General features: G+C 55.2%; 9 protein-coding genes across 9 annotated transcripts; 2 read left to right on the top strand and 7 right to left on the bottom strand.

Annotated features, from left to right (window-relative positions):
• Positions 1-122: 122 nt before the first annotated feature.
• Positions 123-2109, bottom strand: K452DRAFT_316180 (uncharacterized protein). Its single transcript, XM_033543938.1, has 5 exons — positions 1662-2109; positions 1423-1546; positions 1079-1365; positions 963-1026; positions 123-912 (listed from the first exon to the last, which is right to left on the bottom strand). The coding sequence occupies exons 1-5, from the start codon at positions 1892-1894 to the stop codon at positions 505-507; spliced, it is 1116 nt and encodes a 371-aa protein (XP_033400764.1). The 5' UTR covers positions 1895-2109; the 3' UTR covers positions 123-504.
• Positions 2110-2319: 210 nt separating this feature from the next.
• K452DRAFT_244657 (uncharacterized protein) lies at positions 2320-3908 on the bottom strand. Its single transcript, XM_033537955.1, has 3 exons — positions 3530-3908; positions 3158-3479; positions 2320-3098 (listed from the first exon to the last, which is right to left on the bottom strand). The coding sequence occupies exons 1-3, from the start codon at positions 3766-3768 to the stop codon at positions 2523-2525; spliced, it is 1137 nt and encodes a 378-aa protein (XP_033400763.1). The 5' UTR covers positions 3769-3908; the 3' UTR covers positions 2320-2522.
• Positions 3909-4154: 246 nt separating this feature from the next.
• K452DRAFT_222082 (uncharacterized protein) lies at positions 4155-5300 on the top strand (the record flags this gene model as incomplete). Its single annotated transcript, XM_033536547.1, has 1 exon — positions 4155-5300. One exon carries the CDS (start codon positions 4155-4157, stop codon positions 5298-5300), a length of 1146 nt encoding a protein of 381 aa, XP_033400762.1.
• A 220-nt stretch (positions 5301-5520) lies between these two features.
• On the bottom strand, positions 5521-5962 carry K452DRAFT_295606 (uncharacterized protein; the record flags this gene model as incomplete). The annotated part of the gene is made up of 3 exons (XM_033541830.1): positions 5521-5618; positions 5676-5852; positions 5908-5962. 3 exons carry the CDS (start codon positions 5960-5962, stop codon positions 5521-5523), a joined length of 330 nt encoding a protein of 109 aa, XP_033400761.1.
• A 269-nt stretch (positions 5963-6231) lies between these two features.
• K452DRAFT_265639 (uncharacterized protein) lies at positions 6232-7786 on the top strand. The gene is made up of 3 exons (XM_033538755.1): positions 6232-6306; positions 6375-6607; positions 6662-7786. The coding sequence occupies exons 1-3, from the start codon at positions 6283-6285 to the stop codon at positions 7599-7601; spliced, it is 1197 nt and encodes a 398-aa protein (XP_033400760.1). The 5' UTR covers positions 6232-6282; the 3' UTR covers positions 7602-7786.
• Positions 7787-8225: 439 nt separating this feature from the next.
• On the bottom strand, positions 8226-9260 carry K452DRAFT_316176 (uncharacterized protein; the record flags this gene model as incomplete). The annotated part of the gene is made up of 2 exons (XM_033543936.1): positions 8226-8965; positions 9039-9260. 2 exons carry the CDS (start codon positions 9258-9260, stop codon positions 8231-8233), a joined length of 957 nt encoding a protein of 318 aa, XP_033400759.1. The 3' UTR covers positions 8226-8230.
• A 1262-nt stretch (positions 9261-10522) lies between these two features.
• On the bottom strand, positions 10523-12431 carry K452DRAFT_316175 (uncharacterized protein). The gene is made up of 3 exons (XM_033543935.1): positions 12219-12431; positions 11825-12137; positions 10523-11769 (listed from the first exon to the last, which is right to left on the bottom strand). The coding sequence occupies exons 1-3, from the start codon at positions 12298-12300 to the stop codon at positions 10824-10826; spliced, it is 1341 nt and encodes a 446-aa protein (XP_033400758.1). The 5' UTR covers positions 12301-12431; the 3' UTR covers positions 10523-10823.
• A 153-nt stretch (positions 12432-12584) lies between these two features.
• Positions 12585-13616, bottom strand: K452DRAFT_316174 (uncharacterized protein). Its single transcript, XM_033543934.1, has 2 exons — positions 13026-13616; positions 12585-12971 (listed from the first exon to the last, which is right to left on the bottom strand). Exons 1-2 carry the CDS (start codon positions 13540-13542, stop codon positions 12943-12945), a joined length of 546 nt encoding a protein of 181 aa, XP_033400757.1. The 5' UTR covers positions 13543-13616; the 3' UTR covers positions 12585-12942.
• A 287-nt stretch (positions 13617-13903) lies between these two features.
• K452DRAFT_356380 (uncharacterized protein) lies at positions 13904-16638 on the bottom strand. The gene is made up of 2 exons (XM_033546042.1): positions 14340-16638; positions 13904-14283 (listed from the first exon to the last, which is right to left on the bottom strand). Exons 1-2 carry the CDS (start codon positions 16487-16489, stop codon positions 13959-13961), a joined length of 2475 nt encoding a protein of 824 aa, XP_033400756.1. The 5' UTR covers positions 16490-16638; the 3' UTR covers positions 13904-13958.
• Between the last annotated feature and the right edge of the window lie 143 nt (positions 16639-16781).

Raw genomic sequence — 16781 nt, 5'->3', positions numbered from 1 at the left:
GGGTATGTTTGATTGTCTTTTGGATTTTCGAAAACGCTTGGGCTGTGACGTGGACTCAAGCGCAGCTACCTCACCTCGTTTGCTCGCAGCGTAGGTTGCTTGTCTTCCACGTATCGTATCATCACTCCAAGTTTGTGGCAAGCGTGGGGATTGCCGTTGCTTTCGTCTTCTCGTAGCTACACCTACGGCTTCTGCATCCGGGACTTGCTGGAAAATAGAACGCATGAAGCCAATCTCGCGAACGCTCGTCACAGAATAAAGGCGACCAAGGTTCATCGTACGCCACAGATGATTCAGTAGGTATCCTAAGTACAGTGTGAGAGGGTTATGATGGTCGGAGTTTCGGAGTAATTGGGAGGTAGGCGGATCAGCCGCAACGCTAGAAATACAATTTTTCCCGCGCCGCAATAAAGTCAATGAATCGAGATTCTAGATTTAACGTTTGAAAGGAAAAAGACGCGCAGAAGAGTAAAAAGAACACCCGTCAACCATGATTTGGTTTTCTTACACACGCAGCAGCTTGGCGGCGTAGTCGACAACCAGCTGCTCAGTAGGGAAGGCCATCTCCTCCAGCTTCTGCGCATAGGGAGTGGGCACCTCAGCACCAGTGACACGGACGGGAGGAGCGTGGAGGTAGTCGAAGGCGTACTCGCAGGTCAGAGCAAGGATCTCAGAGCTGACACCGTACGAGGGGAAACCGGACTCGAGAGCCATCAAGTGGCCAGTCTTCTTCACGGACTTTACGATGGCCTCAACGTCCAGGGGCTTGACGGAACGGAGGTTAATAACCTCGGCCTCGACGCCGTACTTCTGCTTCAGCTGCTCAGCGGCAACCAGAGCCTGGCCAACGCAGCGGGAGAGGGTGACAATGGTAAGGTCCTTGCCGGGGCGCTCAATCTTAGCCTTGCCGAACTGTAAAGGCATTAGTTTGGACGTCTATTGATACAAATGACAAGACTTACGGGAATGACAAAGTCATCCTTCTGGGCCTCCTCGCTCATGGGGAAGGACAGACCGTACAGCAGCCTAACTTGAGGTCAGCAAAACCGCATTGCGTCCTTAGACCGGAAACACGTACTCGTTCTCCAGGACAACGACCGGGTTGGGGTCGCGGATGGCAGCCTTCATCAGACCCTTCGCATCCTCGGCGCTGTAGGGCGAAACGACCTTGAGGCCGGGAATGCTGCCGTACCAGGCGGAGTAGTCCTGGGAGTGCTGAGCAGCGACACCGGCGGCGAAGCCGTTGGGACCGCGGAAGGTAATGTTGCAGGGCTGGATACCACCGGACATGTAGTGGGTCTTGGCGGCGGAGTTGATGATTTGGTCAATGGCCTGCATGGCGAAGTTGAAGGTCATGAACTCGCACTATATCGAATTATCGTAAGCGGCTATACATGACGGAGGAGGGCGACGGCGCCTTACGACAGGGTGAAGGCCAGCGAGCGCGGCGCCAACGGTGAGACCACAGAAACCGGACTCGGTGATGGGAGTGTCAATGACACGCTTCTCGCCGAAGCGGTCGAGCAGACCCTTGGTGACCTTGTACCTGCACAGGAACAAGCTCCTGTTAGCATTGCTCATGTACTGCATCCAAGAAGGTCGCGAATCCACCACCCGCTGATCCATTTGCCGTCGCATCAGCACGGTGCAAGGGTACTTACGCTCCGTTGTACTGCGCAACCTCCTCGCCCATGACGAAGACCTTCTCGTTCCTCTCCATCTCCTCTACCATGGCCTCATTGAGGGCCTCGCGCACCGTCATCTCCTTGGTGCCGGTGGACTGGGCGTAGGTGCGCAGCGCCGCAGCAGGGCGGAAGGCGGAACGAGACACTGGGGCAGGGCGCGATGCCGCCATCAGGCGGGTGGCCGGACGGAATAGCCTGGAGGCGGACATGCTGGATCGCTTCGGTGGTGAGAGGGACGGGAGGTCGGAGAGAAATCTGATAGGGAGTGGTGGGCGGCTGCGGAGGAGAGACGAGCTCAGCTGTGTGGTGTTGAAGGATTATCGCGGCGGAAATTCTCCACTCGGAGTCCGGCGGTTGTTGGGAGCTGTTCCGCGACAAAACCGCCGCTACAGCCGTGTTGAGCTCCGCCGCAACGCTGCTGCGGATAATCGCGACACGCCGGCTTACCATCTAATTAATCTACGCCCCCAAACTCACGCCCTCATGTCTCTCTTTATACTTTAGCATCGCACGCTCTTAATCCGGCGTGCGCAGATACCCCGCCGGGGGTGCTCATCGGATTTGGCCAGACTAGCCGCTCCGATCTTGCAGCATCACCATCATCATCACCATCATCCATTCATGTGTAAGCAGAACAACCTCGTTGCTGACATCCATGCCAAGTTTTATTAGGAGCTGTATGTCAAATATATAACAAGGCCCAGCCCGAGCCGTACAGAAGAAAGGCATCTCATCTATGCGTACACAAGAAGTGATAAGAACATTTGCAGCGTGCAGACGATCGGTGGATACCCAAATCCCCTCCGATCAGTAACATCTCCCTTGATTCCTCAACACTTACGCGGCGGGCTTGCGGCCAACCATCAAGTACATGGGCGTGAACAACTTCTCCTGGCCACCGGCAACAAGGCAGTCGCCGGCAACGGCCAGCGAATCCGCCGTCTTCTGGGTGCCCTTGGGAGCCAGACCAATGTACTCCAGGGCACCGCAGAACCTGTGGGCAAGACCACGGCCAATCTTGGTCATCCTGAAAATGGTGGGGAACTCCCAGAGACTACCCATGTTCGAGTAGTCACCAGCCAGAGGCCAGTACCACGGCCTAGCATCGGGGCGGTCCGCCAGATCCTCGTTCAGCTCCAGCTCGAAACCGGCCGCCTTCATGGCCTGCAGGGCAACCTCGATCTTCTCCATGTTGGAGATACCATCACCAAGCTCAATGCCCAGACGAATCTCACGGTGGCGGGGGTTTTCGTTGTCGTACTTGTCGGTCATGAGCCACTCGTAGACACCGAAAACACCACCGGGCTTGAGAACACGGAAGATCTCAGAGTAGATGCCCTCTAGAGAAGGAGCGTGGACAGTCGCCTCGATAGCATAGACGGCATCGAAAGAGTTGTCAGGGAAGGTCATTTGCTACGAATTCGGTGGTTAGCAGGTGGGTTCATTGAGTTGCATTGGATTGTCTGACATACCATGAAGTCACCCTTGACGAAGCTCAGCTTATGCGACAGACCCTCCTTCTGGGCGTAGTGCGTTGCCCGGTCGATCTGGTAATCGTTGTTGTTGAGACCAACAATGTTGGCACCGGAGAACTTGGAGATCTCGCGGGCAGGACCACCGACACCACAGCCAACGTCCAGCACCCTCATGTTGTCACGAAGACCCATGACGTGGGCAAGGTAGTGCTCATGGCGGGCCAGGGCCTGCTTGAAAGGCTCATTCACAGCAAAACGACAGAAATGGAAGGACTGAGCCCATCCCATCTCATAGAGGTCGGTGGCCAGGTTGTAGTAGCTAGTGATGGTCAGCGAGAGGATGGAGTGATGTTGAGTGGTGTGACTTACTGTCTGGTGAGAGTGGCATACTCCTTCCGACGCGCCTCGCGAATCTCGGGCGTCTCGTCGACGGCGGCCTTGTTGTCCCAGTGCTTGAAGTACTCGTCGACAGCAGCTTCCTGGGCGCTGGAGTTCTTGTTCATCATGGCCCAAGTGCCTCCGCGCATCTGGCCGGACTTGCCATGGAGGGCCTCCTTGTACGCGAGATCGCGGTCCTTGTCTTCCTTCTCAAGAGCCATGGGTGCCATTTTGAAAGACGGGGGATGGACAGGTACTTATAGCACTGTAGAGCGGATAGGTGGTTCCGAGGAAAATTGACACGAAGCAGAGAGACAATCGGCTCGGATGTTAACGTGGAGAGAAGTGCGGAGTCTCGGAGAGAAAGGGTAGATAGGAGACCCGCTCTAGCTCTATAGAAATTCACTAGCAACCTAGTGGTCCCTGCCAAGAGAACTGCACGGGAGCCCCAGGCAAACTTGCCGAAGATCGCCACCTCTGCGCCACGACTTGTGGCTAATGCCCGGATGACAAAACCCCGTGTGGTGCGTGCATCCTATTCCATCCAACTCCAAGTCGTCGCAACTTATCCGAGCACCCGACACCCGCCACGCCCATATACACGCCGTCGCCCACCATGCCGCCGCAAATCAAGCAGGACCTCAACCGGTCCGGATGGGAGACCACCGACTTTCCCTCGGTCTGCGAACGATGCCTTCCCGACAACCCATACGTGCAGATGCTCAAGGAAGACCACGGTGCCGAGTGCAAGATCTGCACGCGACCCTTCACCATCTTCAGGTGGAAGGCTGACCGGACGTCGCGCCAGAAGCGCACAAGCATCTGCCTGACGTGTGCGCGCCTGAAGAACTGCTGCCAGTGCTGCATGCTGGACCTGTCATTCGGCCTGCCCATTACCATCAGAGATGCCGCCCTCAAAATGGTCGCCCCGGGTCCCAACAGCAGCATAAACCGGGAGTACTATGCACAGGAGCATGAGAAGGAGATTGAGGAGGGCAGAGGCGCGGTTGAGGAGTACGAGAAGACGGACGAGAAGGCCAGGGAGCTGTTGCGTCGCCTTGCCACCAGCGAACCCTACTACAAGAAACAGCGGAGGCTCGAGTTGGAAGGTGGAGAGAGTGGACAAAAAGCGCTGCCTGCACCGGAAGGAGCCAAGCATACACCTGGACCTGTTCGGACTCGGGATACGAGAGTTGCGCCCGCAGGCGCAAAACTTGCGGCTGGACGAGGCCCTGCCGGCCGCGGCAGAGGTGGACGAGGATTTGCGCAGCTCCCACCGCAGCCCCAAGACATCCTGCCTCCTGCCGACAAGAACATCACCTCTCTTTTTGTCACTGGCGTTGAGGATGACCTCCCCGAACACGAACTGCGGAGCTTCTTCTCGAAACATGGCCAGCTCCGATCTCTTATCTGCTCGCATAGATCTCACTGTGCATTTGTCAACTACGCCAAGAGGACGGATGCCGAGGCCGCCGCGGAAGCCTGCCAGGGCAAGGCGGTGGTTAAGGGTGTACCGCTCAGAGTACAATGGGGACGACCGAAGCCGCTGGACACTATGGATCGCGAGGAGCGCATTGCACACGCAAAGGCGGGGAGGCAGACAAGGGATGCTATTGCAACTTCTCATGGTGGAAAGGGTGCTATCAGTGCAGGACCCTCATCGGCAGCTGCAGCTGGTACGGATGACCTCGAAGACCTGAGTGCCATCGCACCACCGCCGGGTTCGGAGGATGTCAACTATGCTAGTCTGGCTGGTAACTAATGGCTATGAAAGGATAGCTGGAAGTGTTTTCTAGGAGGGCACGTATGTTCCGAGGCGGTCTCTCGGGCCGCGGGTGGGCCCTGGATTTCCATGAGGTATAGCGGAGCTATGGCTAGGAAACCGCTCATAGGTTGGAGTTTCGGCGTTAGGTGGCGAGGTCTGAACATAACCTGCACGTAGCAGCAGGGTATCACAAGCATTTGCCGGGTTTGACAAATTATCATGCTGAACAGCATTTCACGCCAGCCAAAGTGTTCTTGCCAGCAAACTTGATCGACTCATTGTCGCCACGCTCGGTGTGCTCGTGGATTTTGAGCTCTGCAAGTGTGCGTGTTAGCCAGTGACGCATTCCATGCCGTCCAAAGTGCTTCGTACTGTAGTTGTTCTCGTCCTGTGCTTGACCTTGAACAACGTTCTCCCTCAGAATCGTGGCCACGGCGTTTGCATGCTCGATGGAGGCTTGTTGCTCCTTGCTGCCGGTGGCAAGTGCGCGGTTGGCATCAAACTTGTCGCGAATCTCGAAGCGGGCGGCGTTCAGGACCTGGAGATCGCCTAGAAGCAGCAATGTTAGAGTCGAAAGCTGCGGCTGCGCCGGAAGAGATTGTACCTTGAAAGGCGATCCGGGCGGAGCGCAGGAGGCCGCGGTAGGCTTGGAGGGCCATTTTTTGCAGCAAGTGAACCTTCCGAGAGGGGTCAGGGAAGGATGCCGTGGTTCCGGGGGTGATCTGGGGATCGAGAGGCGATGCGGCTCGGAAGTCTTGTCGGGCGGGCCGGGGCAAAACCGTCGAGAGCGGAGGCCGGCGAAAAGTTCGACCTAGCGCGGCAATCGCGGGTGACCGATCATCCCTGTACGGCAGGTTAGCCCCGTTGACGTAAACCAGGTAAAGAAGCCACGCGCGCGCGCCCGGAGAAGCTGCTCTACCTACCTACACACTCCCGTCCGCATTCGTGCACTGGAAGCTGAAGACATTACACCACCATCATGGTGTCTCTCTGGCCCTGGAAGGTAAGCTCCCCTTCTCCCCCTACAACCCCTTTCGCTCTAGAAACGAGCCGCGCTAATCCAGGCTTCAGGATGATACCTCCGCCGCCGGCTTCGAGAAGGCCCTCTCCGCCCTGTCCACCAAGATAGCAAGGACAAGCGCGACAAATGACGGCCTGCGACAGAGATCGAGGAGGGTCAAGGTCATGTGGACCTTGTACACTGGCTTCGCCTATATACTGGCCGCCCTCATCTTGGTCTTGGTTACCGGCTGGCCACAATGGGGCCCTGTTGAATACACTGTCATCGCTGGAGGTCCAGTTATGTAGGCGCATGCTCTATCTAAACTTGCGCGTACTGTTGCTAACCACTCGCAAAGCATCTATGGCGTGAGGACGGGCCTTGCCTCTTACTACAGCTACCGCATCCAGAACACCCAGACGTATCTGGACAACCTCTACAAGCAGCGCGATGCAACCATTGACAAGCTTAAGGAAGCTACTAAATACAACTCGACGCAGGAACTTCTCCAGAAGTATGGCTCTCCCAGGCCCTCGCCGCAGAAGGCACCCTCCTCCGCCAGCAAGCGCAAGACTTCAGGGGCCGCAAAGCAGCAGGCCGAAGGGGCTCCACAAGGCCGGACCAATTTCGCTCCACCCCCTACCGCAAACATTGCGCGCAACCAATTGGCTCCGGGAACTCCTCCGCCGCCACGCCCAATGTCCGCCGGCGACGTGGCCACCGGGCCATTCCCTCCTCCCCCACCACAGGACCAGCCTGGTTTCCCGCCTCAGCCACCTCAGCTATCTCAACTCCAGCTCGAGCCCCAGCCCAGCGCCGATTTCGCTCCCAATGCTTTCGCCTCACAGTATGCGGCCGGCGCGCAGCAGTCGAACTGGTACGACCGTATTCTTGACGTCCTGCTGGGTGAGGACGAGACTCAGCCGAAGAACCGCCTCGCGCTCATCTGTTCACACTGCCGCCTTGTCAACGGCCAGGCACCGCCGGGCGTGAAGTCGCTCGAGGAAGTCGGCCAATGGAAGTGCATGGGCTGCCAGGAACTGAACGGCCAGGAGAGCGAGGCGCAGAAGCTTGTGGAGCAGGTCAAGGAGTCGCAGAAGGCGTGGCTGTACCCGGTTAGCGGTTCGGCTGCTGACGGACGGCCTACGACTGCGACCACCGATGGCGGAATGACGGAGGTTAGCGAGATCAGTAGGGATGAGAGGGAGGCTGGTGAGCCTGTTGAAGAAGGAGCTGCGGAGGGCGAAGACTCGCCTCCGTCGCACTCGACCCGGAGCAGGACGAAGGGCAAGAACTGAAGAGGCAGAGTAAAAAACATGCATATCTGCGGAGTTATGTTATTGGGCCTCATATTTTCTACTTCTATCTTTCTTTTGTAGCACTTTTCTCCTTTTCCTTTCCCCTTTCCTTGCCTCTTGGTATCACAGACTACTAGAGCGTGCTAAAACAACGCAATATTCAAAAAGATAGAGATGTTTTGCCTACCTACGTGATGACGTACCTGTAAAGCTGTGTTATATACTTTCTACTCTTAGATTGTAACGTCCATCACCGTTAACCGAGATTCACCGTAAAGCGAGATGGTGATACTTATACGGAGTAGAAGAAGAGACCTACTCAAGGTATATAAAGTCTATATATACTCTAAGACCTTTTTATCTGTGCCTAGAACTCGGGCTAGGAGCTGGGTAAGAAGTACTCTATAGGGACTGCTTATATCGTCCACTGTCTTAGTAAGGTGCACTCTATAGGGACTGATTGTATCGTCCCCTATCTCACTATACGGTGGATCTCGGTTCGCGGTGACGGACGTTAGTTGAGGGGTGGACCGGGCCTAGGGATAAAAGGAGAGATGATACTACAAAGCCACGATACAAAAGTAACAAACTCTGTATCAACTTGCATCTATCAACAAGCCCAACCCTGCCTATTGATCCTTGCTCTCATGCATATCTTCATCCCTTTGTTCCGCACCCGCCTCCGTCTCTTCCGCATTCATCACCGTCTCCTCAGCATCGTCCTCCCGAATCTGCTGCCTCCGAAAACTCTCAGCCAGCGAATCCACCTGCCGCGCCTGCTCCCGCTCCCAACTTACACCCGCTGTTTCCCTCATCAAATGCCTTCTTGTCGCAGCAGCGACCCGGGAAGACCACGTGTGTGACGTGGACGAAAACGACGGCCATGTCCATCTCCGGCATTCGCAGTCCGGCTCGGGTTCCCCGCTCATAATGTCCTGGATGAGAAAATCCGGGGCATTGCGGCTGCACTGCAGGCTGCCGGGCGCGCGGGTGCGGTGCTCGCCGTGCCTGCGCTGCCGCCTGGGGCGCGTGCCGCTGGTGTTGTCGCGTTTGTGCACGCCGTGGCGGACGCTAAGGCTTGGTCTGAAGTTGGGAGGAGGTGCGGGGTAGTAAGGGTAGTTTTGGCGAGTTGTGGAAATGGGGGTGCTGAGGGGGCTGTAGGAGTCGTGTGCGGGCGAGTTGGCGTTGTGTGAGTTCGTGTAGTTGAAGTCAAACTCGTGGAAGGGTCCGAAGGGGCTGTTGGGGTAGATGGAGTAAGGGGATAGGCTTGGACTTAGGGGTAGGTTTGGGCTCGAGGGTCGCTCCTCGGGGGTTCCGGGAGGGCTCGAGGATTGGGGGCTGGGGGGTGGGTTTCGAGGACGCTGCTGGGGGAGTGGTGTCAGCTTGTGGGGAAGTGTGTGTGCGGGGGGGGGTTTTGTATGCATGTGCTGTACGTACACTATCCACTTCAACGTTACAATTGTACATTGGTGAAACTGATTCGATTGGCATCGCCCCGTGCTGGCGAAGAGATAGAACTGCCGATGGAAAGGGGGGCGTTGCTGTAGATCTGAAGTGGGTTTCCAGTTCCTCGTCGGTGTATTGGGTGCCACGGGATGTGTACAGCTGGCTGGTGGAGGGCCCAGAGATGGCGTTACGTCTGGGTCTTTGAGATGGCATCCTGCTTGCTTGTCTTTAAAGGCGGAAGTTGAGTCTGCCTGCTAGACTGGTTTCTGAAGATGCAGAAGTGGTGTGTCACAGTGGAATTACAGTGCGTGTATATTGGTATTTGTGTTTTCGCCAAGTGGTTGCTTTGTAGGAAGTTGGCTGCCGTTATGGAAGCTGCCTTGCGAGGTGTTTGGTTGTGTTTGGTGGACAGTGGACAGTTGCTTCTTTTCAAAAGGAATTGGGGAGAGCAAATCAATAGGAAGCAATCGAACCTCCTGACCATGTACCCTCTGGTAATATCGTCATCGATCCCGATCATAACATACCAGGGAGTCATACTCTTCCCATGACCCCAGAGGCTGGATACCGAGAAAACGTGCGACGGGATCTTGGCAACTTCCCATTTCCACTTGACATACCTTGCTGCTTTCAAAGCTACCATCTACCCGGTATCAGGCATCAGTTGTGGCTCTCTTGTAAAAGGTACCTCCGTGTTGCAGAGTGCAACATTTCAAGATGGCAAAGCTTAACGCTGTGTGTTGTGGAACCAAGGGGTATGTGGGATAACTTTGCTTTCTTCACCCTTCTCAGGTGCAGATCCAAACGTGCTGGTACGAGGGTTAAGCCGGGAGTCAAACGGGGAGGGACAACATCCACGTGTGAATACTTCGTCAGTCTAAGCCCAGCAGCGCGGCCAATGACGCTGTGACGAAATGTGGTCAGTCCCAAAACAACAGCGACAGGCAGAAGCGAACCGTTTTTGGTAAGACCAGGCAACCACGAGTTAGTGGCTATTTGTGGATGAATAAAAAGATAATGACTGCGAATTATATCTAATAACATTAGTAAATGTTGGGAAGTAACTAAATGCATTAGTTTGAAAGTCCTGGAAGTAGCGGAAATTTGCTGAAATGTCACCGTTAACCGTGGTTCACCGTGAAGTGAGATGGTGATACTTATACGGAGTAGAAGACGATACTCAGCCAAGATATATAGAGTGTATATATACTCTAAGACCTTTCTATCTATACCTAGAACTCAGGCTAGGAGCTCGGCAAGAAGTGCTCTGAAGGGACTGCTTGTATCGTCCGCTGTCTCGCTACACGGTGGATCTCGGTTCGCGATGACGGACGTTAGAGATATCAAATAGCGTCTGTATTTGCTTAACGGCTATGTACTCGTCCCTAGTGGTGGTGCTTGGAGACGAGTAAGAAGAGTCAGCGAAAAAGCTTATTACTTGGATAGATCACTTCACAAGGAACCAGCTTTCAAGTCTTTCAACTTCGTATTAGCATCGACCTAAGGGATAACGTACGCACGCCGAATCGATGCCACCTGTCAGATGCCAATTAAGCCATGCAATTTTCAGTAGTCGTCTAATAGTACACAGGCGCCGTCGTCGAATCCTCGTTCCCCATGACCTTCAGAAAGGCCATCTCGCTGGATTCCCAGTGGTCATAAACTCATGTCGCGTGATCACTCCCGGATTCCATCCGAATCCAGGCATCCTTTCTCACTGATCCTGAAGTTGTCCTACGGATCTTTTTGTTCCTCGAGGTTGTCGAGTTAAATTGCTTACAACTCCTCCTTCACAGCATCCGTAGCCCGCTGAGCAGCCTCGCTGGCACGGTGCTTGGCAGAGGAGAGGCTCTCAGTGGCAGCATCACCAGCAGCGCCACTGGACTTCGAAGCGGCAGACTTGACGCTAGAGGCAGAGCTCTTCGCATCCTTGGAGGCCTGGGAAGCGGCGCTCTTAGCGCTCTTAGAAGCAGCAGAAGAAGCACTGCTAGCGCTGGCACCGCCAACACTTCCGAGAGAGCTAGCAGATGCGCCAGCAGCATCGGTAGCGCTAGTAGCGCTGACAGAGGCCTGGGAAGCAGCGAGACCAAGCTTGGACTTGATCCAGTCAACGTAGTAACCAGCGGCGCCAGCAGCCTGGTCCTTCTTCAAAGCAGCATCATCGGTAGCCTTAGCGTACTGGTTGCCAGCAGAAGAAGTGGCAGCACCGAAGACGGAGGAAGCGGAAGAGTCGAGGCGGTCACCAGTGAGCTGGGCGCGGTGCTTGCGGGCAAGAGCGATGAGCTCGTTGCGCTTGGAGCCCTGGGGAACCTTGATGTTGTTCTTGTCGCACCACTCCTTGATCTGGGTGTCAGACCAGGCGTCGAGAAGCGAGTCAGTGAGGCTCTGCTGAGCACCGGAGGCAGAAGCGGAAGCAGAAGATGCAGCGGCCCTCATGTGCTCGCTGGCAAGGCGAGAGTTGCGACGAACAGAGGCGATGAGCTTGTCACGGGTGCTGGGCTGAGGAGCCGGGTAGCCACGCTCATCAAGCCAAGCCTTCAAGTCAGACTCAGACCAAGACTCGTAGAGCCAGTTGCCAGGGTAAGCAGCAGTCTCGCCAACCTTGCTCGCGGCGGACTGGTAGTTCTCGCGGGCAGACTTGAGGAGGGTATCACGAGTGCGGGGCTGAGGGCTAGGGATTCCATGGCGATCAAGGAAAGCCTTCAACTGAGAGTCGGTCCAGCTGCAATAAGTTAGCACTTGAGCCCGTTAAGATATCGCTTTTGGCTTCAACATACCTGTCGAAGACCCAGTCCTTGACGCTGTTGTAGGAATCGCTGGCCTGTTCCTCAGTCTCGTACCAGTAGGACTTGACCTGAGAGAGCAAGCTGTCCTTGTTCTCCTCGGCACCCTTCTTGGCCTGAACGCCCTTGGTGCTCAAGTACGACTGGAGCTGATTCGTGTCCCAGCTGTTGTAGGGCTGTGCGACCTTGGAGTTCCAGTTCTCCTTGACCAAGTTCTCAAGGTCCTTGCGATCTGCAGGAGTGGGGTAGGGGACGTCGTGGTCAGAGAGCCATCTCTCGAGCTCGGTCTCGTGCCACTTGTTGTATGCTATTGCAATGCGTCAACAAGAGACGTTCCGAAACGTGTCTAAAACTCCGTTCGGTGACTTTGTAGGGTTGTGCGACTTACCAGCCTTGCCAAACCAGGTGCTGGCGACGGCAGACTCCGCGGCCAGAGCCACCACAAGGGCAGAAGCGAAAGAAAACCTCATGCTTTCAGATATCGACTGGTTATTCGAACCGAGGATGGAATTGTTGCAAGAAACTGTTGATGAGGATGCTTGATGATGGGAGAGAGAGGAGGAGGGGGAGAAGCGTTGAGTTTAGGTGTTGTGTGAGGAGCTCCTTTGTACGAGAGTAGAGCAGGAGCGCGCTGAGTCTGACGCAATTATGTCGCGCGAAACCCTGTGGTCCAATCGTCGATCGCGTCGCCGGAACAAGCTGGCCAGATTTACGGCGCACGACAATGATTCTCCCATCCTTCTCTCTAGGGTTGGTTTGATTCCCTGTTTGTCCGCTACCTACTCGTACCACTAGAGATCGGCCACCGACGTCATTGGATGAATGATTGATCTCCATCCCCGCCCATCACACTAACTAAATCTCCCTTTTCCTTCAGTGCAATAGCTCTCCCCACAGTTCACGGTCTTCGCATTGAAATGCGATAATGGTCTTCTTCAATCATGTTGTCTCAAGCAGCGGAGGATATCGCTAGCTAGAGTAATGTGGTACAATTACATGGGCCGGTCCAGACTGGAGCCCGCCATTCGTCATACATTGATTCGTCGTCATAGCCACATGGCAGCTTGTGAAAGTCATCGTCAGAGCGAATTGCGCCACCACGCCACTGACATTTACGGGTCCCTGTCGGCTCCACCTTGGCCTACGCCTGTGTTAGTTTTTCGACACTCGCGCAGAGGGGAGAGAGCTTGCATACCGGACCAGAACTTAGGCGATACCTTGTCCTTCTTCGTGTCCGCATTATCAATCTTTACCTCGGCTCTTTCAGCACGGTTCTCCATCTCACGGTTGTGTTGCTTGACTTCCTCGCTCGGTTCTGCAGGCGGGTTGTCGTTAAGGATCTTAGGCCGCGCACCTTTTACTGAAGAGTCGCTGCTGCTTCCCGATGATCCCTTGGAGGAAGAGCTAGATGATTTGGAGGAGCCTTGCGAGCTCTCGCCGGCATTGTGTCCTTTGTTTCCAGCCTTTGTTGGCGTAGTGCCGCTACCTTTGCCAACATCGGGAGGAGGGGGACCAGGGTGCTCGAGGTCTGACGACTTGGAAGGTCCCTGCTCTTGTGGCTTCTCGCCAGCTGGGTTGCCTTCACCGCTGCCGTAGTCCTGAGTAGCGAAGAAGCGCTGCGACGTGACGGAGAGGGCAGACCGGGTGGCTGGACGGAAGGCGGGGCGCACGATAGCAGTGCGGAGCGCGGTAGATGATCGGAAAAAAGACATTGTGATATATGGAGAGCTTGAATTGAGGTGGGAGGAAGCGTCAAGAAGGATTGAATAGAGATAGCTAGCCGGGGCGGGCTTATGGGTTTTGTAGGTAAAAGACGCTAGGTAGGGTAGCTCTTGCCCGATGACGGCTGGGGGGAAGCTGCGGGCAAGCCGTCGCATGACGTCATTCTTAGGTTACGCGCTCTCAGATTGGCAAGTGAGATCCTTTAGTCGCTCTTGCGCAATCGAGGGGGCTTAAGCGAGCTGTTCCCCAGACAGTTATCTTTTGCGCTGCGCGCGTGGTCACATTATACATACGGGGAAGTTGATCAGTGCTTTGCTGTGCCTGACCGTGCACCTACAAATGACAGTGGATCCCTGTCCAAAATCTAGGTACGCTTTCCAATATTTCCAACGGCGCTGCGGAACATTTACACTGCCGCATCGTCCGACATCCTGTATACCCATTCCGGATCCATTGTCGGCTGCACTGCTCTCCTGGTGTATTCTGTAGCCGTCCTGACGACTGTCCTTCGGGCCCCCTCCGAGTCCCGGAACGCAGTAAAAACCGCGTGATAGACGCCTTTTAAAGTCCAAGATAAGAATGATAAAAATGTCAGAACAAATGGCTTCAGCCAATTGAAAGGGGGTATCCAAGATAGCACGGTCAATGTAACATAAGGCGGCTCCGGCGCGTTGGGATCGACCCCATAGCCTTCCATCCTGTGGGCGTAAACCTTATTGCAATAGACGTTGCTGGGACTTGTTAGCATGTATCCTCCTAGAACTGCATCGGGTTGCTCAGGACGAACCATAACGCTGTTTCGGTCCAAAACCATGACCACAGCAACAAAGAAATAACCCCAAACCAAGTCAATTTTGTAAAATTTCCCTTCCCCTTTTTGTCGTAGTACAGTCCCTTGATCCATTCCCAGAACCAGCGCGGGGGTGACATTGACGGCTGACCGGTGGCGCATGGGCAGTTTTGGTGCAAACCTCTCGGTTCTTCCGCTACAGATGGTCTCCGCTCTGTCGTATCAACTTGTTGCTCCAGACGCCGCATGTTACGATTAGCATCCTTTACGCTGCTACGAACACCCCGCAGCAGCACATTCATGTTCTGGAGCTGGAGTGATTCTTGTTGCTTTTCCCGATCGGTCAGGGTTTTTGGTCTGCCTCCAGGGGCCTCGAGCACCTCGAGAGTATCCTCATCGATCTCGAGCTCGGTTGTGTTTTCTGTTGGTGATGAAACCATGTCTGCAAGCGAGTCGATCGTGGAATCGCCGTATGCGTCATCTGCTTGCCCTCCTTTTCGTTGCGACCTGGCGTTTTTGACGACTGCAGAGAGGGCTGATTTCGGTAATGATGGCGCCTTACCCTTTCCCTTGGACTCATTCTGTGAAATCGTTGACTTTTTGGCTTCCTGCTTGGACGAGCCGGACTCAGAGGCGCTGGTTCGGGGCGCGGGTCTAGATCTAGATGTAGAACTTGAACGGGCTGAAATTTCTGACCCCCTTCTAGAGCCACTTGTTGAACGAGGAGCTTCGGTCGCAGGCGTGTCGGGCCAAGCACCAGCCACGACTGGGGTTTTAGTTGGTGGGGGAAGTTCATCACGATGTGTCTGGCTAGCCCGCGTGTCCGCAGCGGCCCCAGAAGATTTAGGAGCGCTATTGTTCGCGTTTACATCCCTAGTTTTTGATGCTTTTGAGGGATCGAGTTCTACCGCGCCGTTATCTGCGTCAGGTGGTGGTGTAAGTATCCCCTGTGCGGATGTTGTTGCTGTCTCTCCTGGTGCCAGCCTTGAGTTCCTGCGGCCTTTCTTCTGCGAAGGTTCGTTTCCCTGTTCCTCTGCCAGAGGCGAGCTCTTCCGAACACCCGAATCCCTACGGATTACGGGTTTGTCTTCCGGACTCCTGCTGGGACTGGGACTGTTGCTGGTAGCCCGGGCTAGTCGCCGAAGTAGATCATGCGAATCATTTGATCTGCTACCGAACCTTTTCGGAGGGCTGGTCTGGCCCCGATCACCTTCCCCCTTCCCTGGAGGGCTCCTATAGACAACGACTGGTGATCCTGGGATTGTCTCCCCAGTATCTGCAGCAACTGGAGCATTCATAACTCTTTTGCTCCTTAACCTGTCCAGTCGTGTTGGCAGGTTGACTTCAGATTCCGGGCGTTCGCGTAAACCTGACCCATCCGCCTTGGTCTGATTGTATTTGTATGCGCTTGATGGTCTTGTCGGTGATCCTTCTGGTGACGTCCCGCGACTCCGGCCTTGTCCGTTTGTCTCCACAACATTCTGATTCATGCTTTCCCGCTCTCGTTGCCTTATATCGTCAAGTCGCGTATTCCTTGGCATCGCAGGTGTAGAAGCTAGAAATGAGCCCGAGGTAAGGTCGTCTGACAAATCCCACTCTTGCAGAGACGCATCGTATCTCTTTGTAGAAGACGGCGTCCCTTCCACAAGCTTGCGCAAAATCGCCGGACTATCTTCGACAGACGGCAATGGCACGTCTGCAGCCCGAGGTGTCCTTTCACCAACCGCGACTCTTTGCTGATATGATGCATCCGACTCTTCCCCCGACTGTTCTTGCATTGGGTCCGCCGCGTTGATCCTCCGCAACCAGCTGTTGTCATGCCGCGCCTTGCTCCCCCATTGCCTTGGTGGTCGCACTGGTGGATCTGACCTGTCGCTGCCGTTGAAGCTCTCTGGACTGTCGCGTTGTTGTCGCGCGGGCGATGGCTGCTGCCGATTGTTTCGTTCAAGATTCTCAAGTGTCAATCCTACGCGCGGGTGCGTTCTCGCCTTGCGAAAGGGCTGGACGCTTCCGCGCAGCGCGCCCTGCTTGTGTTGCTCATCTCGCGCTTGCTGGATGAGCATGCGCCCGAACTCGTCCGTGTCGTCGGAAAGGGAGCTAAGGCCCGACATGACAGAGCCTGGCCTTTGTGAAGCGTTCCCGTCCATTGGGTCAAACCACTCCAACGAGCGAGCTGTGTGTATATCCGACGGCGGACGTGATGATGGGATGGATTTGTGCGGATTCCGGAATGCAGATGTGCGCGCGTGTTGAATAAAGTCTGGTATTACCTGTACATGATAGGTATGCTTTTGCTTTGGACCACGAGCGTTGTGGCGGGAAGACCCCGATTGCTGTTGCGCGTTGTTTCGCGATGCGATTCGTTAGCCAGACGCGGTTGCTCTCCTAGCAACGGCGAACGGCCCAAGCGGGACCCACTCACACGACAGTAACCCGGAG

The sequence above is a fragment of the Aplosporella prunicola genome, assembly GCF_010093885.1.
Source record: "Aplosporella prunicola CBS 121167 unplaced genomic scaffold K452scaffold_5, whole genome shotgun sequence".
NCBI classification, from domain to species: Eukaryota; Fungi; Ascomycota; class Dothideomycetes; order Botryosphaeriales; family Aplosporellaceae; genus Aplosporella; species Aplosporella prunicola.
The sequence above is the reverse complement of the archived record's forward strand: the minus strand, read 5'-3'. Positions and strand labels throughout refer to the sequence as shown.

Excerpts from the sequence above, each read along its gene's own strand:
- K452DRAFT_316180 (XM_033543938.1), bottom strand. The coding sequence starts at position 1,894 with ATGTCCGCCTCCAGGCTATTCCGTCCGGCCACCCGCCTGATGGCGGCA. Across the intron at positions 1,366-1,422 it reads TCGCTGGCCTTCACCCTGTC|TGCGAGTTCATGACCTTCAA; the intron begins GTAAGGCGCCGT and ends AATTCGATATAG. Across the intron at positions 913-962 it reads AGGATGACTTTGTCATTCCC|TTCGGCAAGGCTAAGATTGA; the intron begins GTAAGTCTTGTC and ends ATGCCTTTACAG.
- K452DRAFT_244657 (XM_033537955.1), bottom strand. The coding sequence starts at position 3,768 with ATGGCACCCATGGCTCTTGAGAAGGAAGACAAGGACCGCGATCTCGCG. Across the intron at positions 3,480-3,529 it reads TATGCCACTCTCACCAGACA|CTACTACAACCTGGCCACCG; the intron begins GTAAGTCACACC and ends GACCATCACTAG. Across the intron at positions 3,099-3,157 it reads TCGTCAAGGGTGACTTCATG|CAAATGACCTTCCCTGACAA; the intron begins GTATGTCAGACA and ends CCGAATTCGTAG.
- K452DRAFT_265639 (XM_033538755.1), top strand. The coding sequence starts at position 6,283 with ATGGTGTCTCTCTGGCCCTGGAAG. Across the intron at positions 6,307-6,374 it reads TGTCTCTCTGGCCCTGGAAG|GATGATACCTCCGCCGCCGG; the intron begins GTAAGCTCCCCT and ends TCCAGGCTTCAG. Across the intron at positions 6,608-6,661 it reads ATCGCTGGAGGTCCAGTTAT|CATCTATGGCGTGAGGACGG; the intron begins GTAGGCGCATGC and ends CCACTCGCAAAG.
- K452DRAFT_316175 (XM_033543935.1), bottom strand. The coding sequence starts at position 12,300 with ATGAGGTTTTCTTTCGCTTCTGCCCTTGTGGTGGCTCTGGCCGCGGAG. Across the intron at positions 12,138-12,218 it reads CACCTGGTTTGGCAAGGCTG|CATACAACAAGTGGCACGAG; the intron begins GTAAGTCGCACA and ends GCATTGCAATAG. Across the intron at positions 11,770-11,824 it reads AAGGACTGGGTCTTCGACAG|CTGGACCGACTCTCAGTTGA; the intron begins GTATGTTGAAGC and ends AACTTATTGCAG.
- K452DRAFT_316174 (XM_033543934.1), bottom strand. The coding sequence starts at position 13,542 with ATGTCTTTTTTCCGATCATCTACCGCGCTCCGCACTGCTATCGTGCGC. Across the intron at positions 12,972-13,025 it reads ATCGCCTAAGTTCTGGTCCG|GCCAAGGTGGAGCCGACAGG; the intron begins GTATGCAAGCTC and ends ACACAGGCGTAG.
- K452DRAFT_356380 (XM_033546042.1), bottom strand. The coding sequence starts at position 16,489 with ATGGACGGGAACGCTTCACAAAGGCCAGGCTCTGTCATGTCGGGCCTT. Across the intron at positions 14,284-14,339 it reads TGGACCGAAACAGCGTTATG|CAACGTCTATTGCAATAAGG; the intron begins GTTCGTCCTGAG and ends AACAAGTCCCAG.